Genomic DNA, 24,549 nt, shown 5'->3' with positions numbered 1-24,549 from the left:
GCCTACATCCACAGAATCCATTGCCATCCATGATCTGGTTCAGTAAATATCTGTATTTATCCCCTTCCCCTTTATCTCTGTACATCCTTTTCCCTAAATACCCTTTATTTTTTATAAAAATTACTTTGTTAACTCCTAACTTCTGTTCAAGACTTTTGTTCACCCCTTTTACTTCCCCTGCCTACCTTTTCCATACAGGGGGAGTGGGAAGAGGAGAGTAACCTACATTCTGTCCCGTGGGTTTGAGCCCTGAAAACTCAGAATTATTGAGGCTGGAAAAGACCTCTGAGATCATCAAGGTCAGCCTATGACCTAACACCACAGCATCAGCTAAACCATGCCACCAAGTGCCACGTGCAATCTTTTCTTGAAGACCTCCAGTGATGGCATCTCCACCACCTCCCTGGGCAGTCCATTCCAGTGCCTAATTAACTTTTCTGTGAGGAAGTGCTTCCTAATACCTAACCTGAACCTCCCCTGGTACAGCTTCATACCGTGTCATCTTGTCACAAGTTGCCTGGGAGAAGAGCCCAACCCCCACCTGACTACAACTTCCTTTTAAGTAGTTGTAGAGAGTGATGAGGTCCCCTCTAAGTCTCCTACACACTGAACACCCGCAGCTCCCTCAGCCTTCATAGGACTTTGCCTCCAGCCCCCTCACCAGTCTGATTGCTCTCCTCTGGACCCACTCCAGCACCTCAATATCCTTCCTGAAGTGAGGGGTCCAGAACTGCACACAGTACTTGAAGTAACAGATGGGCTGCAAAAGTAAGGGTTATATTTTGCCCCCACCTTCTGACTACTATTCAAGTATCAGGACACCTGATGGATATGAGCAAAGACCCCCAGAGGTCTGCATTACTTCCCATTGATTTTGGTGGAAGTTAGTCCCCTCAATACCTTCAAAGATACAGGCCAATGACTCCAGTTAACCCTCTGTTATTTAAACATGTTAGAGTTCATTGAAGGTCTACAAAGGGAGGGAAACTGGCAAAGACACCGAGTCATTGTGACTAAAAGCTTCTCATGGGTTGGCAAGGTCAAAACAGACAGAACTCCTGTTTCCAAATTCATCGTAATCACCATGGTTTTAGAAGTAGGCATACTAGGGGTTGCATGTTTCCATTTAGAAATCTCCATCCAGTTTTTCTCTCAGATCTGAAATACCAAGACATTGATTGAGCCTTTGTGGCCTAAGTGAATCCCTTCATTTCCATTCTTATCATTTATTTGAGGTCAAGAGTGAACACCGATGTGGTCAGTGAACAAACAAGTGAACGCCCAGACTGACACTGGAGGTATTGCAGACATTGGACACAGGTTTTATACTGCTTTATTCTGAACAGTAATTAGGTAAATCAGTACTGAACATATGCAGCAGGCAGTCTTTAGACAGAAATGAAATCTGATTACCCTGATTTCATGTAGAATTTGTAGACTGGTAATTACAGTGTCACTCAGGTTGAAGTCCTTGTTTCTTTTTCATGCCTTAGACATCAAGTAATTATATGGAGTCTTCTTAATGCTGAATTCAGAACTAGAAGTGGCAGCTAAGCTGTGTGTGAAGAAAAAATATGGCACTTCTAGTTTTAATCCAACTGCTTTCTATCCTGGAATTGCATAATGTTGTTCTTTTCTCAGGATATATGCAACAGGGCTCTTTGCAGCTGCAGTGAACTGGTTCTGTCTTCCATGTCTGAGGGGCTATGAGCGAAAAGGTCTATGCAGCAAAGTTCAACCTCCCCAGCTTACAAACTGACATAGCTCATACTGGAGTCTTCTGGGTATAAATTTTGTCATCATGATTATTCTTGCATCCTGCTGTTCCACAGATGCAAATTTTGATGCTAGCCTGAATTGTCTTAACTATGCTGCAGAACTTGGGCAGTGTTTCACTGGGCACTGGCAGGGTCTGGTAGGGCGCCCTGGACCACCAGAGTGTAGTCAGGTACAAGTGGAAGGTTATTTACACCTCATGTCCACATTTTCCCCTTCTATGCAGTAGGAATCCACAGAGCATGGGTCACAAGGGTGAGTAGTTTGGCTAGGGAGCAGAAAAAGAGCTTTCTCCCAGAGCCCTTTCCAACTCCTGATCTATCTATGTAAAGCCTAAAGCAGACTCTCAGTTCACTTAGTTTTGGGAAGAAGATGTTACAGAGGAACAAATTATACTTATTGCTGAGGTTGGGATACTTCTCAGTAAGACACAATGTGTTCTTCACAGTGGAAATCCTTCATCTTAAGGGGATGACACAAAAGGAGATAAAACTAGTTCTGCTGCATATGTAGAGTACCAGCTGATACAGGAACCTCTTAAATTTCCTTTCAAAGGTGACAGGATGCCAAGCTTTACGGGAACATTCACCACCATAAATGTAATTGCACTTTTTCATAGTGAATATGCCCTGCTTATGGGGAGCAGAATCGGCCTGAAAGAATCACATTGCGAGTTTTGTTGTGCCTAAACAAGAAGATAAATGGATGGTCAGCTTTGAATTCATCTTTGTGCTGCAGAATCCGATACCCTGGTACCTCTCGGGACTCGCCACCTTGTTCATTGACTTCCAAAGAGACTTTATGGATGATCTTTGACAAAACCACACCTTTTGTCTCACACATCTCAGAGAAATCTGATGCACTCTCATCGAAGACATTTGTCATTCCCAGGCTTTCCAAAAGCGGCTTCAGGTCATAATCACCTTCCATGCTAAATTTTGGAAGAAATACATTCACTTTGGTGTTGGCCATCATGCTGGGATTGGTCCACTGCAATAATGTCTGGGGTGTGAGTGCCTTTTCCAGCTGAAGATATAAAGGAACAGAGGAAATTACTGATAGGAAAAATGCTTCCCACTCCTATCAAGCCCCCAAAAGTGAAATCCAAAAGGCAACCTTTGCTTTTGAATTCACGCCTGTAGCATTCAGAGTTAACATACTCCGAGTTAGACTGAGGCAAGTATGACTCCATCCATAGGACAGGCCTCTGGAGCAACTCCACTGGATGTGCATGCTCTGACTATTAGCCCCTTACAAGCTTTTCATAGGCAATCACTTCAACAACTATATGAAGAAACCTGAGAAAGACAGTCCTTACCCAGCTTACACCCAGCCAAGTGGCAGATGCAAAAGTCTTGATTCCTGACCCTACAGGTCAGTGCTGGTATTTAGAACAGAAAAAGATTCCAAGTCCAGAGTTTGGTCTCAAACTAAGAGCAGTTTTAAAAGCTGCAAAGTGAGGAAGCAGAATATGGGGCCACAACAAATTGTTACCAGGAAAGGCTTCACTTGCTTGTTAAGATACTCTTACATTTAAAAGCACCTTACAGCTGCAAAGGCAGATTCCTCCTGCCTTTAAAATTTACGGCCAGTTGCAGCAAATTACAAAGGAGAGTGGTGTGATCATCTCTCTCTTAATCCTCAAACTCTGAAGAGAGACAGAAAGGGATTCTACAATTTTCATAGAGAAATGACATAAGAAATGTTTGTTCTTTAGGAAATTCCTGAGTCATTTTCAAATTTATATGCAATTGTAATTTAAAAAAAAAAAAAAACCACATTTTTCAGGCACGTTTGCTTAAAATTTAAACTTAGAGATGTGTAAGACCTTAGTAAAATAAATTATGGCCACATGTCAACTGGAAGAAATGAGGGCACCAGAGTAAATGATGTCAGCACTACTGAGCACCCAGCACATGTGACTCTAAGCACTTTACTAAAGCAAAACCAACAATCTTTATCATGAAAATTATTTGGGGTCTGTGGATTTTCAAATGGATGCAGATTCCTAAAGTGCATCACGGGCATCTTCTGCACTTCACGCTGCCTTCTGTGCACAATCTGGCTTAAAACAAAGTCTTATTTACAACCTCACACTTGGCCACCAGGGAAACAATGATGCCACAAATATAAAATCAGCAACAGAGATGCAGAGTGAGAAGATAAATTCACAGGAAACTTGGGTTTTTTTCCCTTTTCTTTCTGTCTGTATAGCATAACAAAACCTTTTACAAGCACATGGTATTACAAGTGGTCTGTTTCCAAGAGAAGCATCATACCAGTTCTGTTTTTTCTCACCTGCTCCAAGCCAGTGGTCTCATCTTCAATCTCTTTGGGTAGCAGAATGAGCATGCTTATATGCTTGTTAAGGCATGGAAGCTCAAGGATGGCAACATTTAATTCTTTCACATAGCCCAGGCAAAAAGTGGCTTCCAGGTTCATCATTTGCACTGGTTTAGTTTCAGTCTGCGAAACAGAGGGGAAACCATCTTAGCATTCCTTTTAATTCACAGCTACCATGGTGTGAAAGTTTGTATAAGCTTCCATGGAAATGGTATATTGAGTTACCTTCCAGTATCTGAAGGGGGCCTACAGGAGGGCTGGGGAAGGACTTCTCAGGATCTCAGGTAGTGATAGGACTAGGGGGAATGGAATGAAGCTGGAGGTGGGGACATTCAGGCTGGTTGTGAGGAGGAGGCTCTTCACCATGAGAGTGGTGAAGCTCTGGAATGGGTTGTCCAGGGAGGTGGTTGGGGCCCTGTCCCTGGAGGTGTTTAAGAGCAGGCTGGCTGAGGCTCTGGCCAGCCTGATCTAGTGTGGGGTGTCCCTGCCCATGGCAGGGGGGTTGGAACTAGATGATCCTTGTGGTCCCTTCCAACCCTGACTGATACTATGATACTATGATCAGAGAATCTGCTGGCTTCCCTAGGTAATGGACTGGGGGAATTTTTACAGTAGGCAACCTTCCAAAGAAAAGTGGAACAGAATTCTACTTAATACAATAGCAATGCACTGGACATGTGCCTTAAAAGAGAAATCTAACAAATATTGGTAGCCCTCCATGCCTGTTTCACTGAGTGCTGCCAACTATACTGTCTACCTGACACCATAATGCCAGTAAGTGTCAAGCACTGAGCACATCTCAATAGTGAAGGTCAAGCTGTTCATATGAATAATTGATGTTTTGATTCAGGAGCTGAAACAGAATAAGAAATTTCAGCCTTATCTTTCAGACTAAGACATTTCAGGCTTATCGAGGCCCTATGTCTTTGCCTTTCAGGAATGCAACAAGACTGTTGCATAGGGAAGATTTGCAAACTGTTTTGTTCACCTGGAAACATTTAAAACTCAAATTCAGTGGAAAAATGTTACTTTAGGAAAAAACCCCAAGATGTTCAAAATCTGGTGTTGGTTGTATCATTTTCAAAACACTTTTAGCTGAAACTGATGGCTGGTGTGGTCATTTATGAATATTTTAAGTGAACCTCAAACTCTTTTCTCCTGCACATACATATGTATGTGTGTGTATCTGTTTGGAGTATAATTACTTTATCACACAAGTATTACCCAGCTTTATAGCTGACCAACTAATCACAATATTCATCAGTGGTCACAGATTCCTGAAGGCAGCAGACATAGGTGCTGCACTCACTTGGACCTTGTGGCTCAGCAGGGCTGATAGGCAGAGGGCTGCATTACTGAGACTGTCTGGGAAGAAGGAAATGATGGGATGCTATCCTGAGGAGGAAAGCACAGAGCCAGGCACCTAAGGGGTATACTCAAAGAGATCCTAGGGGTATGTATGGAATGGGCTGCCCAAGGAGATGGTGGAGTCACCATCACTGGAGGTGTTCAGGAGGAGACTTGATAGGGTGCTTGGTTGCATGGTTTAGTTGATTAGGTGGTGTTGGATGATAGGTTGGACACGATGATCTTGAAGGTCTCTTCCAACCTGGTCTGGTCTATTCTATTCTATTCTATTCTATTCCATTCCATTCCATTCCATTCCATTCCATTCCATTCCATTCCATTCCATTCCATTCTATGTTTCATTAGCTCTGTGACCTGGAGAAATGAAATGTTTTGTGCTTCAGCCCTGCTGGTTTTGGGATGCAGCCTCTGGTACAGGCTACAATTTCTTGGAAGAAGCTAGCCATGAGAATCTTGCATCTCTTTGTAGGCAGTGGCTACTTCTGAGCTTGTACTCAGCTCCTGTTCTCTTAAATATACTATCAGAACAGTTTGTATTCACACTGGGCTTTTGAAATATCCTATGAAAGTACCAGAAAGCCTTAAAACAACATTTCAAGCAAACTAGTTTAGGGAGCCTTGCAACAGCATATAGGTTTAGGCAGAGTTTAAGAATGCCATGGCAATAATAAACATTTCTTAATTTCCACTTTTGGGATTTCCTTAGGTCAAAGTTTGCATTTTCTGGATTGAAAACAGTACTTTGCCTCTTTTTACTACTTTTTTTTTTTTTCCCATGAACATACCTTGTTGACCTTAAAAGGACATTCTTTGATCTCTGCCTCTGGAAACTTCTTCATCCAGTTTGTGACAAAATAAGCTGCATTAACCAGGAGGATCTGAGTCTGGTCATTTACACTATCCTCAGTCAAAATATTCTCCATTTTGCCTGTGAACAGGTTTAAGATGGGTGTTAATACAACACATTACCAATATATCAATTGCTTCAGCTGAATATGGAAACATTTCACTGAATTTTTTAAATTACATCCTGCCCTTCACAGATAAAAGATTTTCATTCCAATGACAAATTCCAAAGAGAAGAACTTGCTTAAAATTACAGCTTAAGGTTTTAAATGGGATTTGGGATCAAGGCAGATTCTCCAAATTACAAGTTTGCTTGGCCTAGATAGTGTTGAATCTAAACCACATCTACTGCTTTTATTCAGTGTGTTAAAGAAGGTACTGAAGTTTCAGTGAAAGTCAACAGGTGTAAGGAAAGAAGCATTTCTCACTTAGACAGCAAGACTTGAAGGGAAGGTCCAGATTAGCAGCTACACATCTCTAGACTGAGACATAAGAATGAAATAATCACAGTAACAATAAATGCTGCTCTGATTATAGTTCATAACCAAATAACTGCAAAAAGGATATGGAAATGTGTTCCTCTCCTCACCCTGTTTTAGACCTGTTCAAGCACTGCCGTAACAGACATTGAATTCAGAGCGCCAGGGACGCAAGTCCTACGTTCATGCATAAATTGCACAGGGCTTCTACAGGGACATCTGTGGCAGTGTGGGAAGGAGCAGGCTCATTCACTCTGGCTTTCGTATTTGTACCACTGGAGGGCAACAGGAAGCAACAGATCCCAGAGCTACATTGCACAGGCTGTAAACAGGCTCTGCTATGCATGGGCAAGGGCCAGACCTCTGCTTCCCATAAATTGGGCAGGCTCTGCACAGGGACCCTCATGGTCACTGATGTGCTGCTTCTGTGACTCAGCCCAGCGGTTGGTGGTTCAGCAGTGCTGTGGGAAAAGTGCCTGCAACCCCATTTCCACAGGAAGGCAAGTAAGAGACACACATCTGCTTGTGGCATACTTGCTGGTAAAGGAAGCTGAGCTAAGCTAAGCTGAGCTACAAATTAATGGCCTGAAATTCAGAGTCAAGCAAGTACTTCCCATTATAACAAAACTTTTTTAGAAAACCAGTGCTTGGCTTTTATGTGTTGATGTCAAATGTTTGTGAAGCTTCAGAGCCAGCAGCTGCCATTCTCCCAAACTGTCCTGTTGTAGTTCAGCTTTCCCCAGGGGTAAAGCATTGGGGAATCACAGCATGATAGGGGCTGAAAGGAACCTCTGGAGATTATCTGGTCCAAGCCCCCTGCTAAAGCAGGGTCACCCAGAGCAGGTTGTCCAGGATGGCAGTGTCCAGGCAGTTTTGGAATCTCTCCAGAGAAGGCCACTCTACAACCTCTCTGGGCGGCCTGCTCTGTCACCTTCATAGTAAAGATGGTTTTCCAGGTATTCTGATGGAACTTCCTGTGTCCCACTGTGTCCATTGCCCCTTGTCTTGTTTCTGGGCACCACTGAAAAGAATCTGACCCCATCCTCTTGACCCCACGCTCACCCTTTAGCTATTTACAAGCATTGATAAGGCACTACTAAGGCTCTTCTCTGTAGAGCTGCTTTACAACAGGTCAACCCCTAGCCTGTACTGATGCATGGGGTTATTCCTCCCCAGTTGTAGGACTCTATATTTGCCCTTGTTAAACTCTCCCCAACTCTCTAGCCTGTCCAGGTCTCACCTCGTATTTCCACCCTCAGAATTGCTGCAGTAGTAAATTAGAGATTTCAAAACAAGCAGACATTGCTAGTCCTCACAAATCCAAGTAGTAGGTCTTGTCCCATTGCTTTGACTATGCATTTCCTTCAAAAAGAGGTATCATGAGGACAAAGATCTTTAAAGAGGCAAATGGTATCCCCAAGGTTAAGCTATACTTACCATCAGTTAGCTCTGACAAAGATTTGTTGATCTTCTGTCGAGTTTCCTCAGTTTTTTCTTTGAACTCCACTAATTCCAGTTCAGATGGAAAAGGCCTCTTCGTGGAGTTGACAAAGTCCTGTAGGATACAAGGTATCAGAGTCATCCTTGGGTAAATACTGTCCCTCTAAGGGTTTGCACAGAGCCTGCAAGATGAGCATCCTAAGCTGTACCAGGGAATAGCTGGAGAGTTTATTATGATGGACAACTATTTTATACCGAAGAGGAACAGCTGCATTTGGCACATTGTTCCCAAGATTGTCTTCAGTCCAGTGATGTAACATCAGCAGCTAAAGTAACTTTGGTATTGCAGGGGTGACCACATTGCGAGATTTTGAAAGGACAAAACAACCCTCAGTCCAGGCTTGGGTGAGAATACTGAGATAAAGACCACAGGCTGATCACATCATGCCTGTCCTCACCAGGTGAGGCATTTATTGCTATGAATGTCCATGGGCATTCGCTGTAGCAGAGGCTGACCAGCAGACAATGTGATTACAGCATCATTTAAGCACATTTACTTTAGCAACATTTAAGCATGTTTGGTTTTCTGAAATACTACTTTTAGGCTGATATTGCCTTTGCTTGGAGCCCTTTTGCAAGGCAACTTTGGGGGATAAAAAACCCAAACCCATAACATTTCTTATTCTCGGTTATTTGTGAGGTCCGTAAGTTACAAGGCCAAATGTCTACAAATGTTTATGGCAGGAGACAATATTATGTTGTCATCATCTGAGTCTAGTCACAGAATCATAGAAAGGCTTGTGTTGGAAGGCATCTTATTGATCATCTAATTCCAACCCCACTGCCATGTGCAGGGCATGTCACACTAGGCCAAGTTGCTCAAAGCCTTATCCAGCCTGGTCTTAAACATGTCCAAGGATAAGGCATCCACAACTTCTCTGAGCAACCTATTCCAGTGTCTCACCACCCTCATAATGAAGAACTTCCTAATGTCCAGTCTACATCTACCCTGCTCTAGTTTAAAACCACTGCTCTTTGCACCACATCCCCTATAAATAGTCCCACTCCAGCTTTCCTCTAGACCCCCTTCAAATACTAGAAGACCACTGTATGGTCTCCCCAGAGCCTTCTTTTGGCTGAACAGACCAAACTCCCTCAGCCTGTCCCCATAGGAAAGGTTCTCCAGCCCTCTGATCATCTTTATGGCCCTTCTCTGGGCCCTCTCCAACAGATCCATGTCTTTCTTGCGCTGGGGGCTCCAGAGTACTCCAGGTAGGGTTTCACAAGAGCAGAGCAGTCAAGCAACAGGCAAAAGTGAGGGAACATATTTTAAGTAACACTGCAGTCTGACACCATAACCTGTCAACATGCTGGACAGGCAATTCACAGCCCCAGGGCTTTTCTGCTGTACTTACTGTGGTAGGATTAAGAGACTTGTCTACAAAGAGCCGTTTGACCATTTTCAGTGAGAAGAAAGTGCTGAGCTTGGAAACATCTGAAGTTACCGTTTGAAACCCAAAAGAAACATCTTTGACATCTTCTAAATGGAGTACCTGGTAAATGAGCAGAAGACAATATTAAGCATAATTTTGTTCTTGTTATATAAACATTCCCAACTGCTTAGCAAAAGATGCTAGTCTGTGACCAGAGCTGTGGCTTTCTGTATTTAAGCTAACCACACAGGCTTTTGCTGTCATTATTCAAATATCACTTATTTATTTGACATCTTCATATAAATCTAAATACCTGATCCTACCAGAACTTTAACTAAGCAAATCTCTTCCCTGTGAGCAGTAGAAATAAATCAGTAGAGCTATACATGCTGGTGACAGTGTCACCTTAGGCTCGCATTCCAAAGGCCAGGCCTTAGGCCTGTCTGCATTTCAAAGAGCGATACTGAGCAAGACTTCAGCTTTTTTTTTCTTCTTCTTTCCTTTATTTCCGTGGAGTCCTTGAGCTTCTCATTATATCAGCTAGTCACCAGATGGTTTTTTCACCACTCATCTTGCAATATACTGTCACCAGTCTTTTTCAAACTTTTTCCTTTGCTTCTTAATCTATACAGAGAGCTCAAGTATGTAAACTCAGCATAGATAAGAAAGAATGCTTATGGTACAATTTGTCTGTCAGGAACTAAAGGCAGGTGAGAAAACATCAAGGGTGTCCTTGATGCCATGAAAGGTAGTTTGAGGAGGGAGTTTGGGAGACCCCAGACCACTCACACAAGTGCAGACACACAAATATTTTGCTGGATACCTAACATGTAGGAGGAAATAATTGTATTAAATAGGTGTGACTTTGCAAAAGCTTATTGGATAAATAGCCACAAACACTCTTCATGGGGGCTCATGGATTTTGGAGCAATCCTCCATGTGCCCAGCACTGAATAAAGAAATTCCACTAGAATAGAATAGAATAGAATAGAATAGAATAGAATAGAATAGAATAGAATAGAATAGAATAGAATAGAATAGAATAGAATAGAATAGAATAGAATAGAATAGAATAGAATAGAATAGATAGGCCAGACCATGTTGGATAAGACCTTTGAGATCATTGAGTTCAACCTATCATCCAACACTGTCTAATCAACTAAACCATGGCACCAAGCACCCCCATCCAGTCTCTTCCTAAACACCTCCAGTGATGGTGACTCCACCACCTCCCTGGGCAGCCCATTCCAATGGGCAATCACAACGCACAATGTTGTCTAAGAAGTTGTTTGATACCAGCGTCAGTGGGGCTGAGTCTAAGAGGCTGATAAAACTTTTGACCATCTGGTCTTAACCAAGCAAGCAGCAATCAAAACACGAATTGCTTTGCAAAGGTGGGATAGTGAACTGTCTCTGGGAGGTTTTCTATGATCGTAAACAATGCTCGCAGGACATGCCCAGACAGCGATGCGGGTAGCAGAGTACCAGCAACTCCCCTTCACCCCCTACCTTCCAGGGACTTAAACGCAAACCCTACCCTGCAGCGCATGCGTAGGATGAGGATGCAGAAGGCAAGAGCCGCTCCAGGCTGTGCACTTGCTGCCAAAGGGATCCAGAGGACTTCTACCAAGACTCCTCGCTGGATCCAAGGGAGGAGATAATTATCTTCCGTCTCTCGTTCTCCTTTCTTTCTCTTTTCCATTTCCTCTCTTCCTCTTACTTACTTGTTAAATGTGTGGGGTTTTTATTTACGTGGTTGTCTGCTGCTAAGCTTCTGTTGGAGTGTCTGCTACTCCTGAGTTAACCACACCTGTGTGTTCAGCCAAACGCTGAATAAAGCACTTCTCAGCTATTTGGGAGCCATTATCTGATTCCTGCCTCAGGGTCCACTTGAAAGTCCTTGGAGAGGAGTTGCTGGTGCCAGGCTACCCCTTAAGTGCCCTGGGAGCCTTGTTTACAACCATCGGAAACCTTCCAGGAGCAGCTCACTACCCCACCTCTGCAGGGTACATCCGTGGTTTGGCTGCTGCTTGCTTGCTTGAAATAAAATGGTCAAAAGCTTTGTCAGTGTCTCTCCCATGCCATCACAATGTTTGCACCGAATTTGGATTTCTGTCTAGAAACCTGGAGCTTTTGAGTCAAGTAAATGAAGGTCCCGATTAGTCTTCATTGTAGAAGTGGGCTACACCATTAAAAATGCTTAACAGATGATGTTTCCTGATTGCTGTGAGTGATGTATGACATCACAGGATATTTCAGCAAAAACGGATCAGATAATCAGACCTGTTTTGGTAGACAAAGTATGAGCTGGAGGTAGGGCTGCTCACCCACACGTGGCCACCTCCCGGCTCCTGGGAATGACAAGTCCAATTCTAGGAAGTGCTGTGGTGACCTAAAACTCACTGCTGTTAGGCACCAGAGGTGAGAGGTTACTGCTGGGTTTGTATGAAACCAACTCTGTAAACATGAATCAAGCTTCTAATGCCTGCTTATTACAGAGTCTGATGGTGGCTCTTTTATTACAGGCAGCTTGCCCAACTCTCCTCACCTGTCAGAAGTACAGCAGGTACTAGCAACCTTCTTTTGCCTTTGTCCCTCACTCCCACTCTTTCTCCTGGAACACATTCTATCTTCACAGACACACCAAACTGCTGCTCTGCCTTAGCCATCTCTCCATGTCATAGATTCATAGAATTGTTAGGGTTGGAAGGGACCTCAAGGATCATCTAGTTCCCACCCCCCTGCCATGGGCAGGAACACCTCACACTAGATCAGGTTGCTCAGAGCCACATTCAGCCCGGCCTTAAAAACCTCCGGGGATGAGGTTTCCACCACTTCCCTGGGCAACCTGTTCCAGTGTCTCACCACCCTCATGGGGAAGAACATCTTCCTAACATCCAATCTGAATCTACCCATTTCTATTTTTGTTCCATTCCCCCTGGTCCTATCATTATCTGACACCCTAAAAAGTCCCTCCCCAGCTTTCTTGTAGGCCCCCAGTATCTTAAGATAATGGAAGGCCACAATAAGGTCTCCTCAGAGCCTTCTCCAGACTGAATAGCCCCAAGATAGCTGTGAAGCTATCTTCACAGGAGAGGTGCTCCAGCCCTCTGATCATCCTCATGGCCCTTCTCTGAACACATTCCAGCATGTCCAGATCCTTCTTGTAATAGGGGCTCCATAACTGGACGCAGTACTCTAGGTGGGGTCTCACAAGAGCAGAGTAGAGGGGGAGAATCACCTTCCTTGACCTGCTGGCTATGCTTCTCTTGATACAGCCCAGGATGTGATCATCCTCCCCTTTCTTTGCCCAGTGAAAGCAGAACAAGATCAATCTCTGAAGGACACAGCACCAGCACAGCTTTCACAGCCAAACTCCATGGTCATTTCAACTTAATCAATTTATTTCTTTTTCCTCTGACAGTTATATCTCTTAGCATGTTAAGTGCAGAAAGCTTCTGTGCCTGGAAACTGGGGAGAAGAATATGCTACTGCAACTTCTCTACCTGGGAGAGCTTTTGGCACAAATGTAACTGCTACTGCTGACTAAGACTGCCAGTCTGGCTCCTTTCTTACCTAGTAATTAAAGCCCAAGCACAAACTGATGGGCAGGCAGGAAAACAGGAGATGCTACATGTAAAACCTATCAAGTTCTCCTTAGTACCTGCAGTCAACACTTTGTATATAACATAAATGTGCTTGTGCAACAGAGCTCCACTTGTGGATGTGTACCTTGACTTATGGAATGGTTCAAAGCAAATTGCAGACAAGTGAAAACATAATTAAGGACAGGTTCATATTTTGAACTCTCCCATTAGAAAGAAAACGCTTGAGTCTTGAAATGGTAGGGAAGCTGCAGGGTGCCCTTTAATCATTCTATTTTCCATCTGGAGTTAATTTTATTATTTTTTTAAAATCCAGTGCTGTTTGGAAAATCTGCAATGCTGAGAACATCTCCATGGACACTTCCTTGCAGCTTTGTGAATGGCACAAGACTCAGTTGTAATCCGTGTCACGGGTAGGGGTACAGGATGCTGTGCTTGAGAGTGAGTGAATTACAAGGAGGAATTCCCAAATGAGGGAGAATATATTCAAATATGTAGAACATTCCTCAGAGCCAGGTGATAATCAGCATATGAGTGCACACTGAATTTGCTTCTCATCCATCTTTAGATAGCTGCAGAAACTGTGGGCACCCTTGCTGAGATAAAAGAACTACGCACATTTCTACTTAGAAGCAGCAGAAGAGGCTGCAGGGCTGCCTCCCTGCACCACAGAATGAGCTTGATAAACTGATTGTATCATGACTGCCATGCTGCATCACAGTGTTGGAAATCCCTTGAACACCAGGAGCTTCTTGAAAGGAGAAACAAGATTGAAATTGTGTCCTCTTGTACTGCATCTGCCTCATCTTAGCAGTATTGTGGGAGAAAAGGGAAATGTCAGTGACAGGGCTGTTAAGCATAATTGTTGATCATAGAAAATGGCAAAATTCTTTCCAATTCCATAAAGCTTAGGCATTCTTGAATAATGAAACAACACTTATCCACAAAATGCAGTGATCTTGACTGTGATTTGCAGCCACAATCAACACTATGGTAAAAAAAGAGAAGGCTTTAATGCCACTAGTTCAGGACTCTAACGTGTCCTCTTCCACCTTGTACATAACTGAGAAAGTTTTTCTTTATGCCAGATTTTCCACCTCTATTGCTCTGTGGGGTCATGGAGTGTGGAACCATTCAGGAATTGTGGGTGGATGATTTGCAGCTTGGCTTGCAAGAGAACTAGACATCCAGGAGACTAGTAACAAGAATGAATAAGAATGCCACCTCCAACAACCACCTCATTTTGCAGCCACAGAGCAGGATGCTGACAGCTTACCTGTTTCATTTGGACTGCAGTATCCCCTTTTGTAGCTTTATATGCCAGAGCCAGAGATGTCGAGGTGCAGAGTGGGGCAAAGATAACATTAGCTGTTTTGTCCTTCTCACAGAGTTTTTTGAACATATCAACTGCAAAGGCAGTGTTTGCTAGTTGTAGAGCATCCATTGTCATCCTGAAAGAGAAAAAGGAAATGAGAGATGGATCAGAGTTGCATGTAATTCTAGCTCCTGCTGTGGTAGGGCTCAGTCAAAGCACTGAAGAGGGTTGAATATTAGTATGGGGACTGGGCTTGAACTTTCAGGGAGAGGACAACTCCTGAGCCTACTGAGTTTCAGAGCCCACTGGGCACCCCTGAGGAACAGGAAAGGTCTCATCCATGTCCAACCATGGAAATGCAAGGGGTTCAGTAATAGCCCACATCTTCAACTGACAATGCCAGATGTTACATGGAGCCAATGTCACCAGAAGCACTTGGGGAAATCTGGGTAGGTCAGGGTGACCCATGCACATGGAGCCGAATTGGATCACATTAATCTGTTTTTAATTTATAGTCTTAAAATGAGCCCATTTATAAGGTACTTCGCCTATGCTCTGGGCTCTCCTGGCTCTCAGATAGGCCTTTAATAGCTTCATAATCTTTCATGGCTAATGGTTAGCTTTTGTACACACCCTTCCTTTTAAGGAACAATCCCCTGTTCTCCCGAAGCTTGTTAGAAGTCTCCAGAAAGGTCTCTGGCCTCGTAGGTTGAGATTGCCCTAGAAACTTAAAGGAGGCCTCCAAAATAAATACTGCTGATGTCTACTCATCACTTACACTGTTTTAACTGCAAATATCTTCCTAGCCATTCTTAGTAACTGCACTGCCAGAGGGCTGTTAGATGATCTATGCAGTCAGGAATGAGAAGGGTGGTACCCAAGGGATGATAGCTGCAGTCCTTGTTCTGGGAAAGTCAGAGAATCTTCCCACCTTCCAGACTGCTTTCTTATGCCTGAAACTGCCCATTGGTGTAGGCATGTTTGTGTAGACTGCAGGCAGCAAGACTTAACCACAGAAGTTGAACTTTAGACCGGCAGGCACACAGAAGACAACCCCTTTGGCACAGTGAATTTGGCACTACACTGTCCAAATATTACATATGCCTGAATAAAAAAAAGGACAATCTTTAAAATTTGTGTTAAGCAGCTCCATTGAAGCTGTTGAGGGAGACAGAAAGAAAATGAAAAATATGAATATTGGAAAAGACATCTAATGGCATTAAGATTTCACTTAGAACCTAAAAGGCCTCTCCAGTATTTGCCTGTTTCAGGAAAAGAAGGAAAAATAGCAGCATAAATAGTATGTGGAAGGGTGATTTTAAAAGATGTGTTCTTGGTCAGACACATACTTATCTGCTTTTGCATTTCAGGCTCTGACACTGAAGATTCAGGGCTCCTATTTTATCCCATTATGAGAAGGAAAGGTATTTCTTATATTGGTAGGAGGTCTGCTAATCTTTTGAGAAACATCTTATGGATTGGTGAATCCTCTTGTACCCCTCTGGGGAAATCTACTTACTTGACCACCTCTCTGAAATGTCTGTATACCAAACAGTATCACAGTATCACAGTATAACTAAGGTTGGGAGAGACCTCGAGGATCATCGAGTCCAACCTATAAACACAGACCCCAAACCATACACTATGGGTAATAAAGAAGAAGAACTAGAGGTGTCTCAGGGCCAGCAATCATGGAGCCATGGTGGGATGGCACACATGGCACACACTGGAATGCTGTTGTGGATGGCTAGCTACTTTTAAAGAAAGACAGGCCAGCAATGCAAGGTGGTGGAGTTGCAGCAGCTGGAAGCTATCAAGCTTTGCCTAGGCGGGGAAGAAGAAAGAGTTGAAAGCCCATAGGTAAGAACTAAGGGGCAGTCTAATAATGGGTGACATTTTAGTGGATATTTACTATAGGCCACCTGATTGGGAAATTAATGAGGGCTTCTACAGACAGCTTAAAGCAGCCTTGTGATCTCATACCCTGATTATCATGGGGGACTTCAACCACCCTTGTATTTACTGGAAGGACAACATAGTAAGGCACAAAAAGTTCAGGAGGTTCTTGCAGTGAGTTGATGATGACTTCTTGACACAGATCATGGAGGACTCTATGAGGAGAGGTGCACTGCTGAACCTTGTGCTAACAAACCGAGGTCTGGTTGGGGATGTGAAGACTGGATGCAGCCTTGGCTGCAGTGACTGTGAGATGGTGGAGTTCAGGATCATCTGAGCAGTGTAGCAAGTAGGATTGCAGCCCTGGACTTCAAGAGAATCAACTTTGACTTCTTCAGAGACCTGCTTGGAGGAATCCCATGGGTTATGGCTCTAGAAGGGTAGGGAGCCAAAGAGAGATGGTTAATACTCAAGCACCACCTCCTTCAAGCCCAAGATCAGTGCATCCCCATGAGTAAGAAAGAAATCAAGGAAAGGAGACAAGAGACCTGCATGGATGAGCAAGGAACTTCTGGAAAAACTCAAATGGAAAAAAAAGGTTCACAGTATGAGAGAAAAGGGACTGGCTTCATGGAAGGAATATAGGAACATTGCCAGAATATGTAGGGATGCAGCAAGGAAAGCTAGGGCCCTCTTGGGACTAAATCTGGCAAAGGATGTAAAAAATACAAGAAGGGCTTCTTCAAGTACATTAATAGGAAAACCAACACCAAGCAAAATGTGGGCCTGCTGCTGAAGCAGATGGGTGACAGAAGAGGCAGAGAAGGCAGTTACTGAATGCTGCCTTTACTTCAGTCTTTACTGATAAGGCCAGCCCTCAGGAATCCCAGTCCCTAAAGGCAAGCGAGAAAGTCTGGCGGAAGGCAGCCTCTCCCCTAGTGGGGGAGGACTGGATTAGAGATCATCTAGACAAGCCAGACACCCACAGATCCAGGGGTCCCAAAGGTGTGCACCCATGAGTACTGAAGGAGCTGGCTGAGGTTATTGCTAAACCATTCTCTGTCATTTTTGAAAGGTCATGGAGAACAGGGGAGGTGCCTGAGGGCTGGAGGAAAGTCAGCATCACTCCAATCTCCAAAAGGGCAAGAAGGGTGATTCAGGAAACGACAAGCCAGTAACTCTCACCACCATTGTTGGAAAAGTGATCAAGAGCTCATTCTAGAGATTGTCTCTAAGCACACAGAGGAAAAGATTGTCAGGAGTAGCCAGCATGGATTCACAAAGGGGAAATCATACTTGACCAATCTGATAGCCTTCTTTGATGGTATGAACAGCTGGGTAGATGAGGGGAGAGCGGTGGATGTTGTCTACCCTGACTTTGGCAAGGCTTTTGCCACTGTCTCCCATAACATCCTCACAGGAAAATCTTAGGAAGTGTGGGTTACAGGAGTGGACAGTGAAGTGGATTGAAAACTGGTTGAATGACAGAACTCAGAGGGTTCTGATTAACATGCAGGTGTAGTTGCAGGCCTGTGGTTAGTGGTGTTCCCCAGGGGTCAGTACTGAGTCCAGTCATGTTCATGAAGAAACAGAGCATACTCTCAGCAAGTTTGCTGATGATACAAAACTGGGAAAAGTGGCTGACATGCCAGAAGGCTGTGCTGCAATTCAGCAAGACCTGGACAGGCTGAAGAGTTGGGCAGAGGTGAAACTCAGGAAGTTCAACAGGGGCAAATGTAGAGTCCTGCACTTGGGGAGGTGCTCAAGTCCCCTAATTATCCTCGTGGCTCTCTTGAACTGGGGAGTCTAAAATTGGTCATGCCCTCACCTGTACTGATGTATGGGGTTATTCCTCCCCAAGTGCAGGACTCTACATTTGCTCCCTTATGAAGAGAGACTGAGAAACCTGGGGCTGTTTAGTCTTGAGAAGACTGAGAGGGGATCTCATCAATGTGTATAAATAGCTGAGGGGTGGGTGTCAAGTGGAGGGGGCTAAGCTCTTTTCAGCGGCGTGCAATAATAAGACAAGGAACAAGAGGTACAAACTTGAACATAGAAGGCTTCACCTCAACATGAGGAGAAACTTCTTTACAGCAAGGGTGACAGAGCACTGGAACAGGCTGCCCAGGGAGGCTCTGGAGTCTCCTCCTCTGGATACATTCAAACCCCACCTGGATGCATTCCTGTGCGGACTACCCTGGGTGATCCTGCTTTGGCAGGGGAGTTGGACTCAATGATCTCTGGAGGTCCCTTCCAACTCCTCATGTACTGTGATGCTGGCCAAACTTAGCTGAACACTTCACACCACTGTAAAGATACACTGTGGAGCAGTTATGATACCTGACACTAGTGAATGACTTCCAAATCATCTGTGGTATTTATACATTATTATAGGAGCAAAAAAATGGGTGCATCATTTACCTCTGAAAGAGAAAACACTTTGATTTCCTTCTAAAGGCCTGTTTGGTTAGAGAAGGATTTTTACAGAATAAATTATTTTAATTAACTTACACATGGATGTGTTTGGTAAAGCAATTGATTGATTTGGCAACTGGCTTGTTTTGGGGTTAAAGATGCTGTTCTAAAAAGTTACTGAAATGCATTGCATAACCTTATTGAGCAAGGAAAAGCAAAAGGAAAAGGAAAAGAAAAAGGAAAGGAAAAAGGAAAAGAAAAAGGAAAGGAAAAAGGAAAGGAAAAAGGAAAAGAAAAAAGAAAAGGAAAACTAAAAAGGAAAGGAAAAATGAAAAGAAAAAAAGAAAAGGAAAAAGAAAAAGGAAAGGAAAAAGGAAAAGAAAAAAAGAAAAAAGAAAAAGAAGATACTGGCATAAACCCAAAGCTTTTTTAATCCATGTTTGAAAAGCACATCTAACCAGCAATGCACTCTAACAAGCCCAGCAGTTGCTTGGACAAGAGAAAGTACTCATGTGAAATCCTATTTGACAGTGTCAGCAGGTCATGAGCTGATGTCAGAGATCTTATGGGCGTAGAGGGAGAGCTCAGGGCCAGCCCAGCACTGCAACCATCTATCTGGTTCACGTAGTCGCAGTTTTGCACGCATGAAAGCGACTACTTACCAGAAAAGTCAAGCTTGCCAGAAACCATGGGCGACACAAACACCTTGAAGGAGGACAGCTTTGGGCAAAACAGTGGCAAAAGACAGTTGAAACAAATTGGAAGGATTGAGAGTACTCATGAGGGAATAACTTGGAGCAACAGGGGCAAAGGGGCAAATGGAAAATTGTCATTCAACGTGCCTCTCTGCAGTTGCTCATCCCAGACGTGCACCTTTGTGCCTGTGCATGTCTTAAACTCCCTTGTACAGGCTACCTCTCATCTTTCCAGTTAACTCAACCATTCACCTGTGAACACAAAATGCATGCATATGCTTTGTCTACTCTCTCCCCGCCCCTCACCCCAACTAAAATGTGAAGATTTGGGCAAGTACCAACTTCCCAGGTATTTCTTACTAAGGAGCTGGTGGAAAATTACCCAAGGAACCAAGAATGTGTCATTCAACATCTATCACTCTCATGAAGACAAACAATAGAAAGGCTCTCCCAGTGCAAAATGAGGCATGCAGTACACCTAAAAACAACCAACCAACCAACCACCCTTTATCTGCTAGTGGAGTAGAATATCATTCTTTAGTGCTGGCTAGCCTGGTATTATCCTATTTGGGCCTTGAGGTCTTCCTTACAGGCTGAAAAGTAAACATGCTTAAAAGTTTCTTTCTGGCTTAAAATTGCAAACGCTATGCTCTCATTCTAACATTAGTATTTTCAGTTATATTGGCAAACCTGGGGTGATTTTGTGTAGGGGCTATATGTGTTTAGCTTCCTTGGGTTGCAAGAGATTCAGAGTAAGAAGAGTAAATAACAAATTTTGCAAAACTTAGTGAAACTGTTCTTCCTTTTGCCAGTGAAAAGCTCTACCACAGCTCAAAACCTCTTCTTTACTGACCTCATTGGAACTCTGATACTGTTCACAACAAGTCAATGTCTATAAAGTTTTGAGGTTCCTTTTTAGTGAGGAAAAATGGGAAGTACTTAATAGTGAACCTTTTGTTCACCCAGCAACTACTATTACTCTAAAAGCTTTTATTGTGCTGAGTGAGACTATTTCTGGTTGTGGTAAAGCTCTCCATTATTATAATTACTTTCTTTTAGTCCTATTCTAATAAGAGCCCATTCAGATAATTTTATTGGGGAAAAAAGCTCGGTCTCACCCCTTCTAGGATTAACCCACAGTCAGGGCTAAACTGTAGCAGTTGCTGTATCACCCAGTAACTCCTCCTGAGCAGCAAAAGAGAACTGGGAAAAGGAGGGGAGACCCATGTATTGAAATTAATATAATGAAACAGCAATACTAATGTCAATGCCATTATAAAGTATGCAAAGTTATACACAGTAAAGGTACAGTGGTTGCAATAAACAGGAAGGCAGTCCTCAGGAGCAGGAGACACATACACACACACCCCCCCCCATCATCAGCAAATTTCCTCCTTTATAATGAGCATGAAACTTATGGTATGGGATACACCTCTTAGCCAGCTCTTGGCTGGCTAACACCATCTCGTAGCATTCAGCTGCCTCTGCTAACAGCCGGCATACCATTGCTGACCTAGGATTCTGTCCCAGCAAAACCATGACACACCCTTAATCTTGAATGACAAACTGGATAGCAACAAATAATCTCTGTTCCACCATCTTTTTCAGCTGCACCTGATCAGTCAGGTTTTTTATATTCTCCATGTATTAGTGATGAATGCTATTTAGGAGATATGGCAGTTTTAGGCTGATGCCTAGGAAAGTTTTCTGCAGATTGAGTAGAGAGCAGTAGAATGTAAATAAATTACCATTGGATGTAAAGGGAAAATAATGATAAGGTCTAAATAATGTCTGATAAGTAACACACAGTTGTATAAGGTAACTTTCTTTTCGGCTGCTGCACTGTAGCTGATACTAACTGGTAGCTTTTGCTTGGCTGTTGCTGACATTGGCTGCATTCTTGTTGTGGCTAAGTATTAACAAGCTACTCTCTGCTTTTCTCCTCTTTTCTCTTGTCCCTTGTACAGGGGGGAAGGAGAGGGGGAGAGAAGGAAGCTATTGGCGTCCCCTAGATTCATCCGGGAGGGCTCTTGTGTTATTTGTAAGTGTATGTAAATGTTGTCTATTTTGTACGTACTCACTGCATTTCATATTTCTAGATTGTAGTTTTGCTTGTAAGTATAGCTTCATTTGCTTTCCATCTGAGCTGGTATGGCAATTTTATTTTGGGGGGTCATTTCAACCCCCAACAGATCATGACGTCCATATTCTTGAAAATTATTTACTGTATTAAGTATTACAATGTCTCAGTTTTGTTAAGGCCTTGAGTGTCCCAAGCCTTGTGAACTGAAGCCAGTTCCAGCCAAGCTCCTGTCTAGGACTTCAAGCCCTTAGTTGCACACTAGCAGTCTGAGAAATCAGCTCCTGTGTCAGTAATCACAGGGAACCCTCAGAAAGGGAGGAGTCAGGAAACTGAAAATTAAACTTAAAAAAGGTCTGCTGAATGGATTCTTGCTGAGCCTTTCCTTGCCTGGGAAAGCCTTATGTCAGCATTTCCAGAGAGGCCTGCAGCACTGGGGCATCTTCTAAGCATACACAGCTTGTGATCCACCCAGCTTTGCTTTAAACTGTGACTCTGCCACAACATTATAGAAACACTTTCAGACACTGGAGGGAGCTGAAAGGCTACTGAACCAGTTTAGAAAAACCTGATTTTAACTTGTTTATGGGTATAAGACAGAATTTTTGCTTAGTCACTCCTGAATGCAACAACAATAAAAACAAACAACAAAACCCACCACCAGAAAACAAAGAGCCTTTGTTTACTATCTGCTTACAAAGAGAAAAGCTAAATAGAGCTTATCTTTAAAAAGTACAATCAGGAGAACAGCCATGTCTGTGTGGTAAAGTGACTTGTCAGACATTATCTATAAAGTAAGGATCATTTGATAAAGCAGAACAAGTGTTTATTTTATTCTTGTCTCAGTGAAGCAGCTCTTCCAGGAGGAGACACCTGTGGCAGACAAAGCATGGGCCACAGTACTGGCCACTTGATGCTGGCAGGTTGTGTGGGTTTTATAGGTTGGGAGCTGTCAGTGCCAGCCCTGTAAGCAGTTCAAACAAACTTCAACTGACAGGAAAAATTATATGAAACAACCTCCACACGTTTCATAAGTGAGGCATTAATATTTGAAACTAGCTCAAGCATTTATCATGGCCCCACTTCAGCTCTCTTCAGCAAACACAACATGGAAAGGAACCAAAAGACTTCTGAGAGCCCTTTCTCCTTACTTCTACACAAATGACAACTCTCTACCTGGTAGACTACCTGGCTGTGCAGTGAGGACACAATTTCCTCTGAACAGACATGTGTGACCAAAGTGTCTTGTATGTTTGGAGAAAAAGCAGTGCCAGGGAAAGGCACTCTGAGAAGGAGAGAAAAACAAGCAACCACAGTATGCTTTGTTGTACTTCAATAGCAGTGAATTCTTCAAACTGAATGGTCACACTGAAAATAAATTGGTAATTACTGGACCTAAGTTCCTGCTCTTGACTTTAAAGAAGTGCAGATTAGTCACTTGATTAATAACTCAAAGTAAACAGAGCAGAGTGTACACACCTTTACAGAAAAGGAGAGGAATATTCCTCTGAACAGAGACTTACAAAACAGTCTAAATCCTACTTTGACACATGAAGCATTTTCCCAGCATCATACACGACATGCTCTTCCTGAGATGGGGAAAGCCATTTGCAACAAACCACCGGATTTTACTAACCCCTAGTGCCCTCGTTCTCTCACCTGCCACATCCTATTCATTGCTTCCAATGAATCTTTTCAGGGGAAAGAAATCTAGCACAGTAAATGCAGCAATTCTGTGACTGAACCAAAGTGTAGTTTAGGAAAGCTTTCATGCTCCTTCAATTCCAGGTGCTATCTTTTTGTACAAATTTCCTGATCCCACTCCCTCTACCTGACCGCGTTTCACGATGGAGTTTTGTTAACTGTTAGTTAGGCATCAATTAATGGATCAGAGGAAGGGGGGAAAAAAAGCTGTACTTACTTTGCAAGGCTATAATCCTGGTAAAGGATTCAATGGAATGGCTACAACACGAAGAAGTAGCTAGCCGTGGTGAAACCTTGCTGAGCAGAAGTCTCTGCTAGCTTGCCTGCTTGCCTTAATTTGTGCACACACACACACACTCCCTCTCACTCTCGCTTTCTTTTTTTTTTTTCCCCTCCCTTAATCATTCTTAGTGGCAACTCCTACACTGGAGGAGAAAATGATTCACACCAGAGTTGTCTTTGCCTGCCCAGGTACTGATGACAACAAGCTCTGGCAGGAAAGAGCAGCCTTTGTGCATTGCCTTCGGCAAGTGCAGTACAAAAGGCACTAGGCAAGAATGAACGAAGACTATGGAGGTGAGACCGTGGCAGCAGATGAGCAATTAAAAGACCTTCTGAGCAAAACCAATAGTCCCAAGTTACATTCAAGTTGCTGCTATTTGCAGAAAAAGTGTAGTTGTGAAGACGACATCCAGGAACGCAACCAAAACGTGTACGGAGTGCATGGCTGCAGGCTTTGCATCTGTATGTGCAGTAAGACTGTCTTAACTCTGTCTTTGTAAGGGGCATATGTGTATATTTGGTGGCCTTAAAGCCCATGGCCAGAATGGAGTTAACACTCAAGGAAAAATATCTGTCCTTCTTAATACCTTAAAGCAAGAGCTTACACCCATAGGCAGCCAGGTCCTCTGCAGGGAAGCAACGCTCCCTGCTACTAGTTGTCTCCAGAGGAGGGACTGGAACAGAAAGTCCCATCCTTTCACCTCCAGGATGCAGATTGCTGGGTTTATGTCATACTGTCCACATTACTAGCAATGAATGTGACAGGATGAGAGAAGAAATTGTGAGAGAGAGAGAGAGAGAGAGATTTGATGGTGCAGCTCACCAGGTCTATTTATATTTGAAAGATGTGCATTTTGTTCTTAGCAAGGAAG

General features: G+C 43.4%; 1 protein-coding gene across 1 annotated transcript; it reads right to left on the bottom strand.

Annotated features, from left to right (window-relative positions):
• Nucleotides 1–1,317: 1,317 nt before the first annotated feature.
• Nucleotides 1,318–23,791, bottom strand: SERPINB5 (serpin family B member 5). The gene is made up of 7 exons (XM_068161020.1): nt 23,613–23,791; nt 14,567–14,741; nt 9,668–9,805; nt 8,250–8,367; nt 6,273–6,415; nt 4,075–4,242; nt 1,318–2,802 (listed from the first exon to the last, which is right to left on the bottom strand). The coding sequence occupies exons 2-7, from the start codon at nt 14,738–14,740 to the stop codon at nt 2,410–2,412; spliced, it is 1,134 nt and encodes a 377-aa protein (XP_068017121.1). The 5' UTR covers nt 14,741; nt 23,613–23,791; the 3' UTR covers nt 1,318–2,409.
• Nucleotides 23,792–24,549: the final 758 nt, after the last annotated feature.

The sequence above is a fragment of the Melanerpes formicivorus genome, unplaced genomic scaffold (genome assembly GCF_026170545.1).
Source record: "Melanerpes formicivorus ecotype bairdi unplaced genomic scaffold, bMelFor1.0.p_v2 SCAF_55, whole genome shotgun sequence".
Taxonomy (NCBI): Eukaryota; Metazoa; Chordata; class Aves; order Piciformes; family Picidae; genus Melanerpes; species Melanerpes formicivorus.
Note: the sequence above shows the minus strand (reverse complement) of the source record. Positions and strands in the feature narration are given on the sequence as shown.

What these genes read in the sequence shown, in the direction of transcription:
- SERPINB5 (XM_068161020.1), bottom strand. Translation starts at nt 14,740, where the DNA reads ATGACAATGGATGCTCTACAACTAGCAAACACTGCCTTTGCAGTTGAT. An exon ending in CTGCAGTCCAAATGAAACAG is followed by an intron (nt 9,806 to 14,566) that starts GTAAGCTGTCAG and finishes CTCATTTACCAG; the next exon opens with GTACTCCATTTAGAAGATGT. An exon ending in TTTGTCAGAGCTAACTGATG is followed by an intron (nt 6,416 to 8,249) that starts GTAAGTATAGCT and finishes ACCTGTTCACAG; the next exon opens with GCAAAATGGAGAATATTTTG.